This window comes from Nomascus leucogenys, chromosome 1a (assembly GCF_006542625.1).
Source record: "Nomascus leucogenys isolate Asia chromosome 1a, Asia_NLE_v1, whole genome shotgun sequence".
Taxonomy (NCBI): Eukaryota; Metazoa; Chordata; class Mammalia; order Primates; family Hylobatidae; genus Nomascus; species Nomascus leucogenys.
In genome coordinates, this window is record NC_044381.1 from 57,415,862 (window position 1) to 57,437,275 (window position 21,414).

Here is a 21,414-nt window from a genome sequence, read left to right on the forward strand (position 1 = left end):
CCTATGTTTGAGAATAATACCAGGTGGCATTAGTGGCTTTAAAACCCCAAAATATAACCTCAAATTTTAATCTTCTTTATTCATTCTCAGAGTGCCTTGCTGAATTACATCTAGTTAATGGGTGGTGATCAAGTTAGATCTAAAGTCTATATAGGCCAAACATGCATTGATAGAAATTCTATTTCTTTTTTGAAACAGTCTTATCTGTACTTCTTTTTTTTTTTTTTTTGGAGACAGTGTTTTGCTCTTTCGCCCAGGCTGGAGTGAAGTGGTGCAATCTCGGCTCACTGCAACCTCTGCCCTCTGGGTTCAAGTGATTCTCCTGCCTCAGCCTCCCGAGTAGCTGGGATTATAGGCACCCACCACCACATCTGGCTAATTTTAGTATTTTTAGGAGAGACAGGGTTTTGCCACATTGGCCAGGCTGGTCTTGAACTCCTGACCTCAGGTGATCCACCAGCCTTGGCCTCCCAAAGTGCTAGAATTACAAGCGTGAGCCACCGTGCCCAGCCTGTACTTCTTATATGACAGTGTAAAATGAAGGCCACTATGTATTTCAATTAATGGCATCTAAACTTGGTTCCTCACTTGGGTAGTACACGGAGCAGTTTCTTTTTATGTGAATTCTAAAGCAAAGCTTGTTAACTCTGAACAGATCTTGAGAGATCTAATGTCAGAAGTATGTATTAAGCACCTAAAGTCTTTACCTTCAGTTTTTCTAAATATTTGACCTCCAGTTGATGCCACCTCTGAATCCACATTTGGAAATTCATAATTCTTCAGATATTTTTTCTTTTGTGGGTTAGAACCTCTCATGAATATTTTTTAGTGGGTTGAAACATAGTTACATAGGGTTAATATTTACAGTCACCTAAACTTGTTTCTTTCTTTACCGATCCTCATCTCTGTGCCTCTAGATGAGATTGTGCACCTGAACTGCAGGCTTCCTTTAGGACCTCATTGGCATTGCCTTATGGTGACTCACCATTATAGTAAATTCCACCCAGCTCAAACTAATCCCAAAATAGGGTTCAGAGATTACGGACAAAGGCTAGGCTAATTCTTTGCATAACAGCCAAGTGGTAGAGCAGAAAAAACATGAATCAGAGAGTCCTAGATTCAAATCCCAGTTTGACCATTTGCAGAGCACTTTGAGTATCATCACCGAGCCTCCCTTCCTCATTTGTGAAGTGGGATCATATTACTCACCTTATAGCATTTGTGTTGTAAGGAGTCAATAGGATCATCATACGAGTTAAGTGCCAAAGACCATGCCTGGCCCATAGATGTCATTAAAAATGGTATTTACAGTACTTTTTTCTCCCTAACTATAAAGCAGCATCATTGTCTGAGGTAAATACCCGAGGTTCGTCATCTCACGCCAGGGAAATTGGGGATGCGGACACATAAGAAGTGAGTTTAAGAGCAGAGGTTTAACAGAGGAAAGAGAAAAGAGAATAGCTCTCTCCGGGTGCCCGAGTGGGTCTTCCGGTTTCATGGTGAAATGCATGGGATTTTATAGAGGAGCTTGAGGAGGTGGTGTCTGATTTACATAGGGCCTGAGAGGTTGGTTGGACCAGGTGTGCCATTTGCATAGTATGCAAAGAAGATAGCTATCCCACCCTAATCTTTTATTATGCAGATGGGGTCTCTACCTGGCCAGTGCCATGTTGTCTGCTTTTTTACTGCGCATGTGGTGACGAAGAAAAGGAAAAAGATAACTTCCATGTTGAGTATACCTGCCTTCCAGGTATCCCTTTTCTATTGGTACAGCTGCTGGCATTTACCTATGGAGGCTTTTAGCTTGCTTATCTATGCCTGCACCATGATTTTTTGGGCTGCTTTTTATTAAAAGGAAATCTTATTGAGGACTCTCTCACCCTTACTATCTGCCTAAATAATTTCTTTCTAGCTCCTGTATCAACTAGATTGAAAGTTCCATGAGGCCTCAAATCTGATGGATCCCAGTTGCTGTTTTTCCAGTAACTAGAATAGTGCTGGGCACATGCTAGACACTTAACAAATACTTGGTAATTGATTGTTACAATTATTATCATAAAAGTCAGGTAAACTCCAGTGCCTTCTTCAAAGAATCCTGCCTCCATCCTCTTTTTCAAATTAAGTCCAAGCACAAATCTTTCCATGAAACCACATCTGTATGCTCTAATTTGTAGCTATTTCATGCTTAACTGGCACCACCTCCTCTCCTCCTTACCATTTACTGTCAGGATTAAACAGGAGTGCACTGCATATACAACATATGGCCTAGATCATTTCTCTGTATCTTTGAGTCTTGCCTTCTTAAAACTCAATTCTACCAGTCATCCTTGATTGTTAAACAATTGCTGGGCACTGTGCTGGGTTCTAGAAAAGGAACAGTAGCTGCCTCTAAGAGTACCTAGTCTTTCGGTGGATACAGCTTTGTAATCTAACGATTACATCACAAGGTGATATGAAAAGCTATATGCACAGAGTATCTAGGTAGCAGAGATGGGAGAAAGTGATTATCTTTCTCAAAAATCAGGGAAGACTTCCTAGGGGAGGTTATAAGGAAATGTGACTTTTCAAGGAAGGTCAGGAATTTTCCAGCTGGTTAAGGTGGGAGAAGAATATTCCAAGGAGAGTAAACAGTGTGTACCCAAGGGCATGAGATAGCAGTATATTATCCTGGAGAGCCTAGAAGCAATTCAGTACTGTTGGAGCATAATGGAGAAGCTGGGAAATAAGGAGGGGGCCAGGAAATTGAGGGTGCTAAGTCCAGAGACAGAGCCAGTGGCCATATGTAACAAAGTTTTGAATGTCATAAACACTGTAGGTGACAGGGACCCCGGAATGGGATTATCTGACGAACCTTAGAAATGACTTTTGATAGCAGGGTAGAAAATACACCAGGAGAAAAAGAAAGAGATTAAAGCTGTGCAATACTTCAGGAAGAAGTATGAATGGTCTAGATGAGAAACACCAAGGGCCTGATTTGTAGCAGGATGAGCTGCAGACAAAACTCCTCAGACACCGAGTTAAAGAAGAAAGCAGTTTATTCGGCCAAGAGCATCGGCAAGACTCCTGTCTCAAGAGCCGAGCTCCCCGAGTGAGCAATTCCTGTCCCTTTTAAGGGTTCACAACTCTAAGGGGGTCCGCATGAGAGGGTCATGATCGATTGAGCAAGCAGGGGGTACGTGACTGGGGGCTGCATGCACCAGTAATCAGAATGAAATAGAACAGGACAGGGATTTTTACAATGCTCTTCCGTACAATGTCTGGAATCTATGGATAACATAACCGGTTAGGTCAGGGGTCGATCTTTAACTACCAGGCCCAGGGTGTGGTGCCGGGCTGTCTGCCTGTGGATTTCATTTCTGCCTTTTAGTTTTTACTTCTTCTTTCTTTGGAGGCAGAAATTAGGCATAAGACAATATGAGGGGTGGTCTCCTCCCTTAGATTCAGGCAGTGCTGATGAGGCAGAAAGACAGATTGAGCTGATTTTTAGGAGAGAAAATTCAGAATTGATAAGGCTAGCTTGGTATTTGGGTGTAGGTAGATAAAAAGAAGAAAAAATAGCACTCTTATTGTTGTGTATCTCTTACTTGGAAAATGTAATGCTAAGCACGTAAAAATGCTCAGAAATAGTTATTTAATAAGTAAGTCTCCATAACATTATCTGGTCTTGATTTAATTTTATTTCCAATTTTAAAATTACTTTGTATTAACTGGAACCTCCCATGCTTTACCCAGCCTCTTGGTATGTTTCCAGTCTACAAGGATTCTCTTAATATTTCCAAGTGATTTGCAAGCAGAAAACTAAAAGGTGACTTTGTTTTCCAATCACATATTTATCTATTTAGATAGTCGTTAGCATGGTATTCAAAAGCCATCTGAGAATGATGTTGCATGACTAAAAACAAAGAAGGAAAGATGTCAAACCTCAATACACAAGCATGAGCCTTCTTTTCATTGCAGGCCACACAGAGGAACACCACAATTTTTCTTAGTATTGAAGTTCATCTCAACCTCAACCAGTCTTTAACTGTGTATCATAGAGATTTTTTTCATAGAAAACAATTTCCAGTTTACAGAAAGAAATGTCAAACTCAGTCTATCAGAGCTTTAGAATTAACAAGGAAGATGAACAACACAGTGTAAGCAAAATTGCTCGTTTTTGTAAGCTAACTGCAACCACAGACATGAGAAAGTCTTTCATTGATTTGATGGCTGTCGTGCATATATTTTTATATGTTTCTAAGAATTGAAAGTAGAACTATCAGGGCTTCAGATACATTTTGAAGCGATAATGTTATTTATTTATTTTGAGACAGGGTCTTAGCTCTGTCATTCAGGCTGAAGTGCTAAAATAGCAAGATCACAGCTCACTGCAGCCTCGACCTCCCAGGTTCAAGTGATCCTTCCACCTTAGCCTCCTGAGTAGCTGAGACTGCAGACACTTGCCACCATGCCTGGCTAATTTTTAAATTTTTTGTAGACATGGGAGTCTCACTATTTTGCCTAAGGCTGATGTCGAACTCCTGGGCTCAAGCAATCCTCCTGCCTTAGCCTCCCAAAGTGCTGGGATTACAGGTATGAGCCACCACTCCTGGCAAGGAGATAATTTTATTTATTTATTTACTTAGTTAGTATTTTTTGAGACAGAGTCTTGCTCTGTCACCCAGGCTAGAGTGCACTAGTGCCATCTCAGCTCACTGCAACCTCTGCCTCCCGGGCTCAAGTGATTTGCCTGCCTCAGCCTCCTGAGTAGCTGGGATTACAGGTGTGCACCAACATGCCCAGCTTTGTATTGTATTTTTAGTAGAGGTGGGGTTTCACCATATTGGCTAAGCTGGTCTCGAACTCCTGACCTCAGATGATCTGCCTGTCTCAGTCTCCCAAAGTGCTGGGATTACAGGTATGAGCCACCACGCCTGGCCAAGGAGATAATTTTAAATGATCAAAATTTTTGGAGGCATATCATACATGTACATGTATGATTTCTGAAAAGTATTTTAAAGACAAAATCAGCAAAGTACAGCCTGTTGGCCAAATCTGACCCACCACCTGTTCTTGTAATGCTGTGAACTAAGAATGATTTCTGCATTTTTAAATTTTAAGAGGTTGAAAAAATCAAAAGAAGGATAAAATTTTATAATACGTGAAAATTATCTGAATTTCAAATGTCAGTGTCCATAAATAAGGTTTTATTGAAGCACAGCTCACCCATCCGTTATGTACCAGCTGCATTCATGCTACAATAGCAGAGCAGAGTGGTTATGACAGAGACTTTCTGGCCAAGAAAGCCTAATGTACTTACTAGCTGGCTCTTTCCAGAGACTGTTTGTCAACCCTGTTTTAAGAGCTTTCCTCTAAAGAAACACAAGCCTTTAGTAAACTGAAGACTTCTTCATAAACATTTTCTGTGTCAGTGATACATTATGTTAAAAAAAGAAAATGCATGAATATAATAAAGATAACGTTGGTATTATAGACTAAAACAATAGGCATGCCTTTAATTATATTTAGGATGCTTATTTTCCCACCTTGTGTCAGTAGCATAGTTATAAGAACACACGCTTTAGGGTGATCATTCTTTTCTCTTGAATTTTGTTGAGCTTTGCATGACCTTGGACTAGTTACCTAACCTCTTGTAAGCCTCAGGTTTCCTACTAGAACAGAATAATAGCAATACCAACCTCATGGGAGTATGGTAAGTATCAAAATGGGTAAGTGGGGCATTCTTGGGGGGGAATTACTCAGCTTGTTATCTGGTAGTAGGTGTGCAATAGATTATAATTATCATCATTCTCTGAAAATGTCACTTTTGCTTTCTGGTGCTCCATTTCTAGTACTGCCTATAAGGTCTATTTTGACAAGGAAATCTGTAAGACCCTGCCAACATCATTTAGATGTTGTAAGAGCCCCTCTCTGTGTTACAATCTGGACAAAAACTGTCCTCAGTTGCATAAATCCAAGAATACACTTGACAGAAGAATGGAAAAAAGGAAGCCTAGGAAGTCTAGAAACAAAAATCATAGTGATGAGCAGTGCTGGAAGGCTGGTCAGCAGCCAGAGTACAGCTTGTGAGTAGCATATTGGGATTTTTTTTTTTTCCACGTTAGACTCTATTCCAACTCTTTCTATGGAGAGTCCACAGTTTTGTGATGGGTTGTTGATGAAGGAAAGCACTGACTTTTTTAGAGTAGGTGAAGTGTTTGTCATTTTATTCCATTTTATGTTAGGTTAACACTGCCATTTTTGTTTTATTATTCGATGTCTTAGCTGATGTCTCCCAGGTAAAAAGTTCCCAGAAAATCATGAGAGTGCAGTTCCTGGAAACTCAGTGATTTCTTTCTTGCTGGGCTTGCTCTGCCTTTAGAATCATTGTGACTCTGGATTCCTGCAGAGGAACTAGGGCCTGGTGACCTCATGGCTCCTCAGCTATGACGCGCCTTCCCTTTTCTTCCCTTATCTCAAGTAGGTCCTGAGCAGCTCAGCCCAGTGGTCTCTTCTGCTCACCAGGGGTGGCCTGGAGTCAATTGATAAGAGCCCTCTTTTCTTGGCCCTTACAAAACAAATTTCTGCCTAAAGACAGCTAAAGGGAAGAAAAATACCACCAAACCAACAACTCCTTTGTACCTCCATTATCCCCAAAATTAGATAAAGAAAAATTAGAATACCAGGAGGCAGCAGACGCCTCTGCAATGCAGCTCAGAAACAGAATTTCTATAGATCTGCTCTCCTTTTTTTTTTTTTTTAAATCACATAGAAGAGTTTGTACAAATCTCATTTGTTTTCACTTCCTGCATTTTTGTGTCTTGACACATTATTTTGAGGAAAATGCTTCTGAATTTTATCCTTGCTCTTCAATTACAGTTGAACAGGAACTGTTAATTGAGTTTAGCCACTCAAAAGAAGAACAAAGTATTTCATCATTCTTACATATTCTGGTTGGACTCATGGTTAAAGAAGACAAATAGAAACACTCACACATCAGCCAGGTGTGGGGATAAAACCAAAAACAGTGATGCTCACAGGCATGCCTGAGAGTGGAATGGTGGTGGTGGTGGGGGGTGCCTGTTTACTGGTAGTAGGAGTAACTCTCATCATCATATTCCAGCTCATCTATGTCATCGTCATCCAGCAGCCCATACTTAAATTTCCGGTAGACTGTGCCATCCTGGCCCATGTAGACGATGTCATCATCATCATCCTCATCATAGTCCCGATCCCTGTACTCAATCACCTGATCCTCTTCAAAGCTGGTGCTTTCTCGATAGCTGCTCTTATAGGAGGAGTAAGACTTGTTGGGGTCGGCCAGCTTTTCATAGCCGGCCTTTGCTACTGGCTGGACTCGGCCGTGAGATTTCTTCCACACTACCACAGCTCCCCCGAGCAGAAGCGCCAGCATCACGGAGGACGTGATGAACAGAGCTGTCTTGAAATGCTCAGCTGCAGGCCTAACCTTGCTTGTTCGAAGGATGCATTCGTCTATTGGAAGAAGACCCCAAAGGAAGAGGCAAGAGGGAAAAAGTGGAAGAAATAGAATAGAGAAAATTAGTTTCTGAGGTAAAGAATTTCACCTTTATTTTAAAAATTGAAAATGGTAGAATCACTGTCTATGATTTTCCTTTGTTTTTAATTTTAATTTTAATTTTAATTTTTTTGTAGAGACAGCATCTCAGTATGTGGCTGGTCTCAAACTCTTGGGCTCAAGAGATCTCCCACCTTGGTCTCCCAAAGTGCTGGGATTATAGACATGAGCCACCGCACCCAACCTGTCTCTGATTTTCCTAGAAGGCATACCACTGTATAAAATTGGAGTATGTACCCCATGAGAATCCTAGCCCATGTCTGATGAAGCCAATAAATCCTTCTAGAAAGAAGGTCAGTTTGCCATCCAAAGGGAGTTCCCTTATCCCCATACCTCGTAGGTCATTCACCAGGTGTCCAACCTTATCAACTGATTCTTCTATTTCCCTCCTAAGAAAATATTTCATCTTGGACCAAGCTTTACTTATTGCTAAATGCTCTATTTTCTTTCCCAATTCCAACTTTTCTTCTAAGACTGAGTCCTCTCCCAAGGTACCCTTAAGTCTGGGCCAATGTGACTGTCCCACCACTTAAGGGCAAGAGCAGATAATTTATAAAACTACTAGCTCTGAGAGCCATGTGGGGCCTTAGAAATTACTTAGGCCAATTTGTTGTTTGACATTTGAGGAAACTAAAGTCCATCGAGCGGAATTGAATTGTCTCATTGTCAGAGACAAGACCTTATTTGTGGAGCAATCAGAATTCAAATCCAGAAATCCTAGCTCCATGCTACAGTCTAAAGACATTAGGACAAAAGGCTCTGACAACTGTTCTTTGGCTTCTTGGAGTTTTGTGCTCCTAGCCTGGCAGAAAAAGAAGGATGATCTTTAAATCTTATCAACTTGAATGATAGGGAATTTTTTTCTATCATTATTAAGAGTTTTTTTTTGTTTGTTTTTTTGAGATGGGGTCTCACTCTGTCACCCAGGCTGGAGTGCAGTAGCACGATAGCTCAGCTCACTGTAGCCTCTGTCTCCCAAGCTCAAGCAATTCTCGTGCCTTAGCCTCCTGTGTAGCTAGGACTACAGGTGCACACCACTATGCCTGGCTAATTTTTGTATTTTTAGTAGAGATGGGGTTTCACCATGTTGGCCAGGCTGGTCTTGAATTCCTGACCTCAGGTGATCCACCCTCGGCCTCCCAAAGTGCTGGGGCATGAGCCACCACACCCAGCCATTATTAAGAGTTTTGAAATCCAGAGCTCCGACCCCTGTCATCCATCAGCCTCTGTTTTGATGCCTTGATTGAGAATTTGGAGTAACCAAAACAGTTTCATGGAAGGAAAGATTCAACTGTAACTTCAGTGATGAGGATGAGCTCATTTTTCTTACTTCTTATTCATTTATCCACGTGGTATGATTTGGGTAGTATGTCTATTTTTTTTTTCTATTTTTTAACCCACCACATGGGAGTATGAAAGAACCAGAGAAAAAACTATCAGGCCATGTTGGATGTACAAGCTGAGTTACACAGTAGGTTTTTCATAAATATTTGATGAAACTTGTAGATCTCTCTTGTTCAGGGGATAATTTCATGAGCAATTCTAGGTACATTCTACACACTAGATAAATGAGTATAACACTGCTGCCAAGGTGCAATGATTTTTGCTTGTTAAATATTGATCAATTAGATCTGATTCATCATGATTATGTATTTCTCTTTCTTTTTTGTTAGTAAGAAACAAGTTTTCTATTTTATCATAATTTTCATTCTCATGGGATTTTACCTATCAAGCTGAGTTTCTTCTTCTAAAGTAACAGCCCTATCATTATTACATTAATTATTAGCAAGTTCAGCATAGAATTTTTCCCTGGAGAAAACATTAAAGTATTGGAGAGATTGATAAGCAATCTGTGTGTGGTACTGTGAGATAAATACTGCCTGAAGCAGTAGAATCAATATAAAAACCTTTCGAGGTTGTTTCAATTACTAGGGTGCCATATGCAGTCATGCCTTGCTTACTATTCTCCATCCCAGGTCTGCAGAGTCAGGGTTAGCCTTTGTGATATGGTTTCTTTGAAGGGGCAGAGTGTCTCTGTAAAGAAGGATCAGGTAATCAAGAGCATTTAGACTTTTGCAGATTGCTGCAGGTGGCTCTTCAAGAGCTGCAGGGGGACCAGGAAAGCTGATAAGATAGTTCTTAGTTGGAACAGGCTTTCAGAAACTCTGCATGCAACATGCACAAACTTCTGGTTTCATTTAAAGGTGTTAATGTTGTGAGGGTTATTATTCTTAGCTGACACAGAATGGATATTAGGCAATCAGACCCTGAATGTAGGTGTGTATGAAGAACAGGGAAAACCAGCTGCTCATGGGGGTGGGAAAGCTGAAAGAAGGAAAACGTTTTTGGAAAGATAATACTTAAAACCCAATTGAAAATGCTGATCAAGCCAGGCGCAGTGGCTCACGCCTATAATCCCAGCACTTTGGGAGGTTGAGGCGGGCGGATCACCTGAGGTCAGGAGGTCAAGACCACTCTGGCCCGTAACATAGTGAAACCCCTTCTGTACTAAAAATACAAAAATTAGCCAGGTGTGGTGGTGGGCATCTGTAATCCAAGCTACTCTGGAGACTGAGGTAGGAGAACAGCTTGAACCCAGGAGACAGAGGTTGCTGTGAGCCGAGATTGTGCCATTGCACTCCAGCCTGGGTGACAGAGCCAGACTCAGTCAAAAAAAAAAAAAAAAAAAAAAAAAAAGAAAGAAAGAAAGAAAAAAAGAAAATGCTGATCAAAAATAAAATAAAAAAGAAATGGCTGGTAACAGTTATGGGTCTGGGATTTTCTTTACTTACAAATAGACCAACTCACAAATATGGCATCTCTTTTTGTTAGTGAATGTTACTTCTGAACCCCAAGGAAATTATCTACTTCTGGACTAGAGAGTGTATTTTAAGAATATCCGTTACTTTTTTTTTTTCTTTTCTTTTCTTTTCTTTTTTTTTTTTTTGAGACGGAGTCTCACTCTGTCACCCAGGCTGGAGTGCAGTGGCGCGATCGTGGCTCACTGCAAGCTCCACCTCCCGGGTTCACGCTATTCTCTTGCCTCAGCCTCCTGAGTAGCTGGGACTACAGGTGCCCGCCACCACGCCTGGCTAATTTTTTTGTATTTTTAGTAGAGACAGGGTTTCACTATGTTAGCCAGGATGGTCTCGATCTCCTGACCTTGTGATCCGCCCTCCTTGGCTCCACAAAGTGCTGAGATTACAGGCGTGAGCCACTGCTCCCGGCCATGTTCCTTTTTTTAGAAGGAATCACTCAGTTTGAGATCTTTCTAAGTTTGTGACCAATGACAACCAAGTACCCACATGGATGGGGTTAGACGTGAGGATAGCTGAGGGACTGGAAATTGGTAAAGGGGGTTTTACTTCTTAGCCTTCAATAAAAATTCATTTCTAAAATGTCGTAAGTCTCTAAGAGAGGCCTAGGTTTCGGCTGAATTTCATAGAATGATTCTTCAACAAAGTCAGGATAATACTGACATCAGCTTCCTTGATAGTTAATTCTTTTCTTTTTTTCCCAGGAGGGAAGAATAAAAAAGGAACAAAGTAAATTCATAAAGATAAAATGCTAGCTCTACTTGAGTTCTAGTCTTGGAGGCAACCAGAAAATCTAATTCCGCATGAACCATTTTTAAAAAAAAAAATTTAGACAGCATCTTGCTCTGTTACCCAGGCTGAAGTGCAGTGGTGCAATCTCGGCTCACTGCAATCTTTGCCTCCTGGGCTCAAGAGATCCTCTCACCTCAGCCTTCCGAGTAGCTGGGATTGCAGGCATGCACCACCATGCCCAGCTAATTTTTGTATTTTTAGTAGAGAAGGGCTTTTGCCATGTTACTCGGGCTGGTCTCAAGCTCCTAGACTCAAGCGATCTGTCTGCCTCACCCTCCCAAAGTGCTGGGATTACTTACAGGCGTGGGCCACCATGCCTAGTCCCCAGGTGAAACTTTTAATATTGGTGTGGACTTGGCATGCAAATCCAACTCTTTGAGCCTCAGTCTCCTCATCTGTAAAATGGGACTGATAATCTCTACTTGTGAAGTGAGACAATGGACAGGAAGTTTCAAGTACAGTAGGCCCATAGTAGGCACTCAATAAAAAGGTAGCCATATTGATTCTCCTGAACTTTCCATCCCCCCTCCCTCTGCTCCCATTGGCTTCCTGAGGAAATGCCCTTCCTCTGCAGGCTGCTCTTGCTCTCCCCTCACCTGTGGTGTCCTGGCAGTCACAGCACTCCTGGGCACTGGGGGGATCGGAGGTGTTGCAGCAGTGGAGGCAGCGGCTGTCATCCGTGTGCAGCACCAGGTTGGCGGGGCACAAGGTGCAGTTCTTGGCTCCTGGTCCCTTGCATTCCATGCAGCTCTCATGGCATTTTTCACAGTTAAACTTCTCTCCCTGTTAAGAGCAATCAAGGGTTTCCTTTTGAGTGCAGAGGGATTAATAAGGCACTGGAGTTCCCAGATGGTATTTCATCTTGTCTTCATAAGGAGGGAGGTGTGTGGGGGACAGCAGAAGGATGGTGTGTTCTGAGTCCATTTTAACTATGTTGGGTGAAAGAACCAACTGTCTGTGATGGGGTGGAATCATGGCTGGGCCCTGCCCTTTGAAATCTGCTAATAACAGTGGGAGAACAGACGTCTGGAACAGTTTGGGTTAGAAGCTCACAGCTCCTGTGCTCAAGGACAGCTCAGGTCAAGGACTAGTTTTGACTGGCCCACACTGTTGACTTTCAGTTTAAAATATTTTGCATTCATTTCCCACATCTCAAAAGTGGGATATTTCACATGTAAGTTCGTTCCTAATTTCTCTTTAGAAACTAGAAGACCTGTCAACACTGGATTCATCACTCCCACGTGGCGATGGCCCCCCCTTTCCACTCTTCTATTTGACACAATCCCCAGCACTTGCTATTATGTCACCAACATGTAGGTGATACATCAATTTCCATTTTCCTTCAAGCATCGAGCTTACACTGTGGTTTTCTTTGACCTAGCATTTATGTTAGTGACCTGCTTGGCCTCTGTGGTTACTGGATTATTGTGGTCTGGCCCCAGAATAATATAGGTTGTGGCTGTGTAGCTCAAGTAGTTAAATCTCTTTGGGAAGAGAGTGGAGAGATGAGAAGAAAGTGGCTTCCCTCCCAACAAGTTGCTCCTTGACTGGTGCTGGAAACGTGGGTTAGGGAAGATCCTTCCTATTTTACTTCTGTAACTTTGGAAGTATGGTATGACAGAAAAAGAAGAAGGAATGGAAATTGCTTTTGTTGAGCACCTTGGCATGTTTCAGGCACTGACAAGGTGCCTTCTCAGCTGTTATTATTTCATTGAATCCTGCATCTCACATATTATCTCATCCTTCAGGTTTAATCCCAGCTTTGTTACTTACCACTCATATAATTTTTTTTTTTTTTTTGAGATGGGCTTACTTTGTCGCCCACACTGGAGTGCACTGGTGTGATCAGGTTCAAGCGATCCTCCTGCCTCGGCCCCACAAATAGCTGGGACTACAGGCATGCGCCACCATGTCCAGCTAATTTTTTTTTTTTTTTGTATTTTCTGTAGAGATGGGGTTTCACCATGTTGCCCAGGCTGTAATCTTTAACAAATTATTTAACCTCCTTGAGCCTCAATTTCTCTAAACTGTAATGAGGGCTGTTGCCAGAATTTAAAGAGCACTCATGTAAATATGTTAGTTTGTGTTAATTTCATCATGGGGAGATTTACTTCTTTTCTAAAATTTGAAAACATAATCAAGAAATTTGTGGTCTTGCCAGGTGCAGTGGCTCACACCTGTAATCCTAGCACTTTGGGAGGCTGAGGTGGGTGGATGACTTGAGCTCAGGAGTTTGAGACCAGCCTGGGCAACATGGTGAGACCCCATCTCTACTAAAAATACAAAAAATTAGCTGGACATGGTGGTCAGAGGCATTTGAACCAGAGCAACTTCATCTTGAATAGGAGCTGGGTGAAATAAGGCTGAAACTTACTGAGCTACATTCCTAGATGGTTAGGCATTCTAAATTACAGGATGAGATGGGAGGTTGGCACAAGATACAGATCGTAAAGGCCTTGCTGATAAAACAGCTTGCAGTAAAGAGCCAGCCAAAACCCACCTAAACCAAGATGGCAATGAGAGTGACCTCTGATCGTTCTCACTGCTACACTCCCACCAGCGCCATGGCAGTTTACAAATGCCATGGCAACATCAGGAAGTTACCCTATATGGTCTAAAAAGGGAAGCCATGAATAATCCATCCTTTGTTTAGTATATCATTAAGAAATAACCATAAAGATGGGCAAGCAGCAGCCCTCACAGCTGCTCTGTCTATGCAGTAGCCATTCTTTTATTCCTCTACTTTCTCAATAAACTTGTTTTCACTTTACTCTATGGATTTGCCCTGAATTCTTTCTTGTGTGAGATCCAAGAACCCTCTTTTGGGGTCTGGACTGGGAACCCTTTCCGGTAGCATCTTTCTGGTGACCACGGAAGTGACAATAGCGAGGAAACCCCCAACCCAAAGTCTAACTTTGGGTAAGTAGTGTAGACCAGTGACATGGTAGTCCCAGCTATTCAGAAGGCTGAGGTGGGAGGATCACCTGAGCCCAGGAGGTCAAAGCTGCAATGAGCTGTAATTGTGCCACTGCACTCCAGCCTGGGTGACAGAGTGAGAGACCCTGTCTCAAAGAAAAAAAAAAAATTCATGGTTTCAGAAAATCCATGGCAAAAGAATCTCCTTGGCAAATGAATCTCCTTCCTTCCTCCCTCCCTCCCTTCCTCCCTGTTTCTTTTTCTTTCTTTCTTTCTTTCTTTCTTTCTTTCTTTCTTTCTTTCTTTCTTTCTTTCTTTCTCTTTCCTCTTTCTTTCTTTCCTTTCTTCTTTCTTTCTTTCTTTCCTTTTTCCTTTTTCTTTCTTTTCTTTCTTCTCTCTTTCTTTCTCTCTTTCTCTTTCTTTCTCTCTCCTTCCTCCCTTCTCTTCCTTCTCTCTCTCTTTCTTTCCTTTCTTTCTTTCTCTTTCTTTCTTTCTTTCTTTCTTTCTTTCTTTCTTTCTTTCTTTCTTTTTCTTTCTTTCTTTTCCTTTCTTTCTTTTCTTCCTTTCTTTGCTTCTTTCTTTCTTCTTTCTTTCTTCTCTCTTTCTCTCTTTCTTTCCTTTCTTTTTCTTTCACATCAGGGGGTTTTCTGGTAGAAACCAGAAATCCTAAAGAGCTGTAACACTGCAAATGAATCCTTCTTAATACACTGTGAAGGAGTAAAGGAAACAAAAGACCAACATTAGCTGTGTGGTTCCTATGTTATTCACACGTTTCTGCTTAGACCAGAGAGAAGTAAGAGAGAAGGTAGTTTGTATTCTGACATAATCTTATGTTGACTGAAACTTCTATGGTGATGAATAACAAATGTAGAATTCATTCTGAGGCCCTCACGATGTAACTTCCCCATTATCTTAGATCTTCTCGGTTCCTTTTGAGTAAAGCTAAGGCTACAGGTGGGTAGCACCATCATTCCATGATGCAATGGTAGAAGATTTTAAAATATTAAACATACACTATTTCTATAGTATGAGAATTTTGGGACATTTTGATTGCCCAGAATGACATGCAGGAAGTAAGCTCATGTTTCCCTCCAGAAAGAGCAGAATGCCCAGGACCCCCAGCCCTCCATACCTCTCCCACTCTGTATTCCCCAACAAGACAGTCTGAGGTGCAGATCCCTCCCATGAGGTGGTAACTCCACACACAGGATAAACAATTCAACGCTCCTTTTCCTGAAAGAGAAAACATTCTAAGTTATGAGATTGACCTTAGATTTCAACCTCTGTCTTTGTTCCAGAACACTTAGGAACAAGGAATATGTCAAGTAAATTGAAGCAGAAGGGTGAACTGATTGAGGATATGAAAAAGAAAAAAGTCTCCCACACAAAGTAGAAATTATACAATTAGTTCAATCTATGTAGACTCTCAGTCTGAAAATTGAGGATTTGGGGATGACAGATCTTTTATTACAGCAAGAGGAAAGATTTTCAGAGAATGAGAAATCATGTAGAAAGTTTATAAAACCTTTATTCGTTATTCTGCTTATTGTTTAGCTAGTGTGGAGGATGTTACCAGGTGTTTGGAGGACTGCAATACTCAGTGCATAAATCATGAATAGACAGTTTCTAATTGAGAAATGGCACTAAACTTGGCACTTAAAATGCTAGGGCTAAAAGGACTCAGCAGATCATTTTATTTGGTGGTTCTTAATTTTGGGGTGGTGATGATGGTGATACATTTCTTTGAAATTCTCTTGAAAGCTGTAAGTTCTCTTCTCAGAAATTTGACATCTTATTTATTTCTCATTTTAAAAATATTGATAAGTGAAAACTAAGGCCCAGACATGTAATGTCACCTATCCAGGGTTACATAGTGATGGTCAAGATTCAAATTCAAGTTTGTTGACTCATAATCCATTGATCTGTCTTTCTTTCTTTTTTGTTTTGTTTTGTTTTTTTTTTCAGATGGGGTCTTGCTACATTGCCCAGGCTGATCTCAAATTCCTGGACTCAAGGGATCCTCTTGCCTCAGCCTCCAAGTAGCTGGGATTATAGATGCATGCAATTGCGCCTTGCTGAGGTGCTCTTTCTACCACATATCTGCCTTAGCACATGAGCCACCAAATAGAAGAGGTCTGAATCTGCAGCCTCTGTTTCCTGTGGAGGCAATACTCTTATCTCCTAATTCAGACACCCCAAAAAGAACTGATTCAAACATTTATTCTATGCAGGTATCAAGGGATAACTTCTGGAAAGTTTGGGGACAGGAGACCTAAATCTAGCTCATTCTGTTGGGAAGTCCTGGACATTTTTGCTGATAATTTTTAAATGGGAGCATAAGATTAATGGGCATAGAATGTGCCTGGTATTGTAAGTTGGAACTTGATATAGGTCTTCCCATCAGAACAATCCTGTAAAGGGTGTTTTTCAAACTTGAAATAGAACCATGGATCTGTCATTTACATTTACAATATAGCGAAATTGATGTTTCATGGCTGAACTGTGAGCTCAATCATTTGTAACGTTTCTGTGGAAAAATAAATTCTGAGCTCCAAACAACAGCTTAGAGAATAAACACCTTTACTACTGAACTGCTTCTTAGGTTGGAAGCTGCCTGTAGTGATATAAATTCAAAACCACTTTATTTTTATCTTAGCTCTAGCTTCATACAGAATTTCCCACATGTTCTGGAACGTTATTGTGGTCTCTGATGGAAGAATCAATCCTCTCCTATTTCCATTCTTCCTTTTTCCCAGTCTACATTTTCCTAAAATATAGCTTAGATGCCTTACTTCAATTTTTAACATACAAGAGAGTTTTTTTTTAAATGAAGAGAAATTAAGGGTAGATACATGTTCTCACTTAAATGTGGAATCTAAAACAATTGAACTCACAGAAGTAAAGAGTAGAATGGTGGTTACCAGAGGCTGGGGGTTGGGGGTGCTGAGGGGACTGGGGAGATGCTGGTCAAAGGGTATAAAGTTCTAGTTAGACAGGAAGAACATGTTTTTGAGATCTATTATATCTCATGGTGACTATAATTAACAATAATGTATTGTACTTTCAAAATTGGTAACAGAGTAAATTTCAGATGTTCTTACCACAAAAAGGATTAAGTATTTGAAGTGATGGACTTTTTTTTTGTTTGTTTGTTTGTTTGTTTGAGGTGGACTCTTGCTCTGTTGCCCAGGCTATATTGCAATGGTGCAATCATGGCTTGGTGCAATCATGGCTTGGTGTAATCATGGCTCACTGCAGCCTCGACCTCCTGGGCTCAGGTGATCCTCCTACCTTAGCCTCCTGAGTAGCTGGGATTACAGGCGCACACCCCATACTCAACTAATATGTATTCTTTGGTTTTATTTTTAGACAGAGTCTTGCTTTGTCACCCAGGCTGGAGTGCAGTGGCATAATCTCAGCTCACTGCAAACTTTGCCTCCCAGGTTCAAGCAATTCTCCTGCCTCACCCTCCTGAGTAGCTGGGACTACAGGCGTTCACCACCACACTTGCCTAATTTTTTTGTATTTTCAATAGAGATGAGGTTTCACTATGTTGGCTAGGCTGGTCTCGAACACCTAACCTCAAGTGATCCTCCTGCCTTGGCCTCCCAAAGTGCTGGGATTACAGGCATGAGCCACTGCACCTGACTAAATTTTGTTTATTTTTTTGTAGAGATGAGGTCTCATTATGTTGCCTAGGCTGGTTTCAAATTCCTGACCTCAAGTGATCCACCCACCTTGGCCTCCCAATGTGCTGGGATTACAGGTGTGAGCCACTGTGCCTGGCCTGATGAACATGTTAATTAGCTTGATTTAATTATTCCACATTGTATACATATTTAATGACATCCCTTTGTACCCTATAAATATATATAATTATAATTTGTCAATTTACAATAAAATAAATTAAGAGTAGAAAACACTAAAAGAGGGGGAACAGTACATAACTAGGTTAGGTCACAAAATTCCTACCATAAGGTTGGTTACATTTTCTTTCTTTTTTTTTTTTTTCTTTTTATTTTTGGAGACGGAGTTTTACTCTTGTTAGTAGAGATGGGGTTTCACCATCTTGGCCAGGCTGGTCTCAAACTCCTGATCTCAAGCGATCTGCCTGCCTTGGCCTCCCAAAGTGCTAGGATTACAGGCGTGAGCCACTGCACCTGGCCAAGTTTGGTCACATTTTCTAGAAGACCAACAATAAATTGTCTGAGGCCCAGATCCCAGGCAATACCCAAGGGCGCTATGTGTCAGCTTTGGGTGACAAATCAGTCTTCATTTACATCTGCTACACCAATTTATTGCAAAACTAGCACACTTAAGGTACCCAGAATCTTTAGCAAAAGGCAGTTTGTTACTTTCCAGAAGGCTTTCTATTATTTTAAAGTTTAACACCCTACATCTATCATTGCTTCTAAGGTTCTGCAGGAGCTTTGGGACCTAAAAGACAGGCATTTTGTCATTTCTTTAAAACTCAGAGCAGCTCACCATCTGCTCTCCTTCAGACTGAACTCCATGGGATGAATTCAACAAATGCAGAGCAACTTCTGGGGTCTGTTCATGGGCCTCAGTCTACACAGAAAGATGAAGCTTTGGAGAGTTAAGAGGCTTTGGTTACTCAGCCTGAGTTTTGATTCCAAACCATTTTATGAGGAGAAGAAACAATAACACAAAATCAAAAAACAAATAGAAAAAATAAAATTTTATGCAGAGGATAAGTAAAAAGTTAGGTGTGTGAAGGCAAGGAATGAGCTAATTATGGAGGTATCAGTTACAGAGAAAGGTACATATTAAGCCTGAGTGTGCTATGTTTTCCTGCTCCACCCCTCCTTCCATGCTTTTACATATTTTTCTTTTTTAACATCCTAAAATTGTTGGGCAGTCCAAAGTGAATGAAATATAATTTAGTTGGTAATTTCTTATGTAGGTTGCTAAACTTTTTCTGATCCTTTCATGCATCCTCATTTCTTACTATGAGAACTAATGACTTAAAAACGAAGGAATTCATCTTTTTTTCTATCTAGTTTATATCCCACGAGAAAAGCCTCCTTCCAGATTTTGTATCTATATGTTGCAAAACCAGATGATAGCACGACATTTTCCTAACCAGCAAGGGACATGTGTGCTATAGTAAAGAAAGGACTGCTCACTGCAAATAATTATATGAAAAAATAACATTAAATAAAGAATTAAAATTAAAAAAAATAATGATAGCAGAAAAAATGAGCACCAAAGACAGAAAACTTCAACTGGGCAAGTTCACGGGTTAACGTCAAATACAGGAGGAAGAGGTACAAACATTCAGGGCAGCTTCAAGATTTACCCACTAACTCCTAGTCATCCCTTGAATACAATCTCAAGGATACTGTGTGGATGAACTTTTGAGACTGGGAATGCCCAAAATCATCATCCTTAATTCACCCAGGAAATCTCAAACCCAACTAAAGACATGTATAGTATTTCTATACTATAAGGCCACAGTAACCAAAATAACATGGTACTGGTACAAAGACAGACACATAGACCAATGGAAAAGAATAGAGAACCCAGAAATAATGCCACACACCTACAACCATCTGATTTTTGACAAAGTCGGCAAAAATAAACAATGGGAAAAATAATCTCTGGTCAATAAATGGTGCTGGGATAGCTGGCTAGCAATATACAGAAGAATAAAACTGGATCCCTACCTATCACCATATAGGTGATAACTCAAGATGGATTAAAGATTTAAATATAAGACTTTGGCCAGGTATGGTGGTCCACGCCTATAATCCCAGCACTTTGGGAGGCCAGCATGGGCTGATCATTTGAGACCAGGAATTTGAGACCAGCCTGGCCAACATGGTGAAACCCCGTCTCTACTAAAAATACAAAAATTAGCCAGTCGTGGTAGCGCACGCCTGTAGTCCCAGCTACTCCGGAGGCTGAGACAGGAGAATTGCTTGAACCCGGGAGGCAGACATTGCAGTGAGCCAAGATCACGCCACTGCACTCCAGCCTGGGCAACGAAGCGGGACTCTGTCTCAAAAAACAAACAAACAAAAAATACGAAAATAAGCCAGAGGTGGTAGCATGCACCTCTAGTTTCAGTTACTTGAGAGGCTGAGGCATGAATATCACTTGAACCCGGTAGGCGGAAACTGCAGTGAGCCGAGATTGCGCCACTGCACTTTAGCCTGGCTGACAGAACTTTAGCCTGGGCGACAGAGTGAGACTCTGTTTCAAAAATAAAATAATAAAATAAAATAAATAAAATAAAAAAATAAAATAGATGGGAACAATAGACACTGGGGAATACAAGAGCAGGGAGAGAAGGAGTTGGGCAAGGGTTGAAAAACTACTTATTGAGTACTACTCTCACTACTTGGGTGACAGTTATTTATACTCCAAACTTCAGCATCATGCACTATACCTTTGTAACAAATCTGCACATATACCCCCAATTCTAAAATAAAAGTTGAAAAAAATGTATTGTTTTTCAAACTGTGCTTACAATGTCATGAATCATTTCTCTAATCCCCACAATCATCTTCAAAGGCTGGCGTTGTCTTGTTTTGATTGGTTGATGGTAAGAGACATTAGCTTACCTAATGATGATTGCCTAATGTTAATTAGGACCCAAGTGCCCCCAGTGCACTGCGCCGCCCACTGCACAACACTAGTGGGCTGGAATTACGGTTGTCAGATTTCGCAAATCAAAATACGGTATTTTATTGGGCAACCCTAGTTGGAATAAAGGTCCCACACATCCAATAATGATGATAACAGAGGTAACTTCAACTTTTCAAAACACCAAATAGAAAGCCAATATTTACCACCATATGGCCAATGACAATATCAGCTTTCCACCACTCCCATCCCACCCCCAATTCAGTGTATTTTCTCATCTGTTATCTAATTCCAGTTAGAAGTTTTAAGTGGTAACCATATATGTCTCTGGAATGAAAAAGAGATAACAGATTAATGATTAGTTAATGCAGTTTGATTGGAAGGCTAATTCTTTCATGGGCTGGAGTCCGTTGTGAATGGGCACAGACTGGGAACCATGATATGGTAGAGTTTTTATGGAGTTGCTTTAGGGGCTTCCTGGGAATGGTGGGGAGGGGAGCGTGGAGAGGCATCAGATGGGGTTCTGGGGTGGCTCCTCTGCTCCCACCTGAGCAGCTCTGCCTGGATTGGTTTACCTAATAGGATTCGGCCTCAGATTTTATCTGAGGAAGGTGGCCACTGCTAAAATATCATTTGAAACCATTACTCTAGATTATTACTGTGGTGTCCAATACAGTAGCCACTAGCCACAGGTAGCCACTCAGC

At 41.0% G+C, this 21,414-nt stretch overlaps 1 protein-coding gene across 2 annotated transcripts in view; it reads right to left on the reverse strand.

The window, feature by feature from the left end:
• Positions 1 to 3,017: 3,017 nt before the first annotated feature.
• The window catches only part of PCSK5 (proprotein convertase subtilisin/kexin type 5), a 464,720-nt gene continuing 446,323 nt past the window's right edge, over positions 3,018 to 21,414 (reverse strand). Inside the window, exons 36-38 of one of the 2 annotated variants that reach the window (XM_030809749.1) lie at positions 15,233 to 15,333; positions 11,781 to 11,967; positions 3,018 to 7,473 (exon numbers count right to left, since the gene is read on the reverse strand). In XM_030809749.1, the coding sequence (XP_030665609.1) occupies positions 7,064 to 7,473; positions 11,781 to 11,967; positions 15,233 to 15,333 (698 nt within the window). In that variant the 3' untranslated portion in view covers positions 3,018 to 7,063. The remainder of the gene's footprint in view (positions 7,474 to 11,780; positions 11,968 to 15,232; positions 15,334 to 21,414) is intronic. The other variant, XM_003267429.4, reaches the window with a different exon arrangement.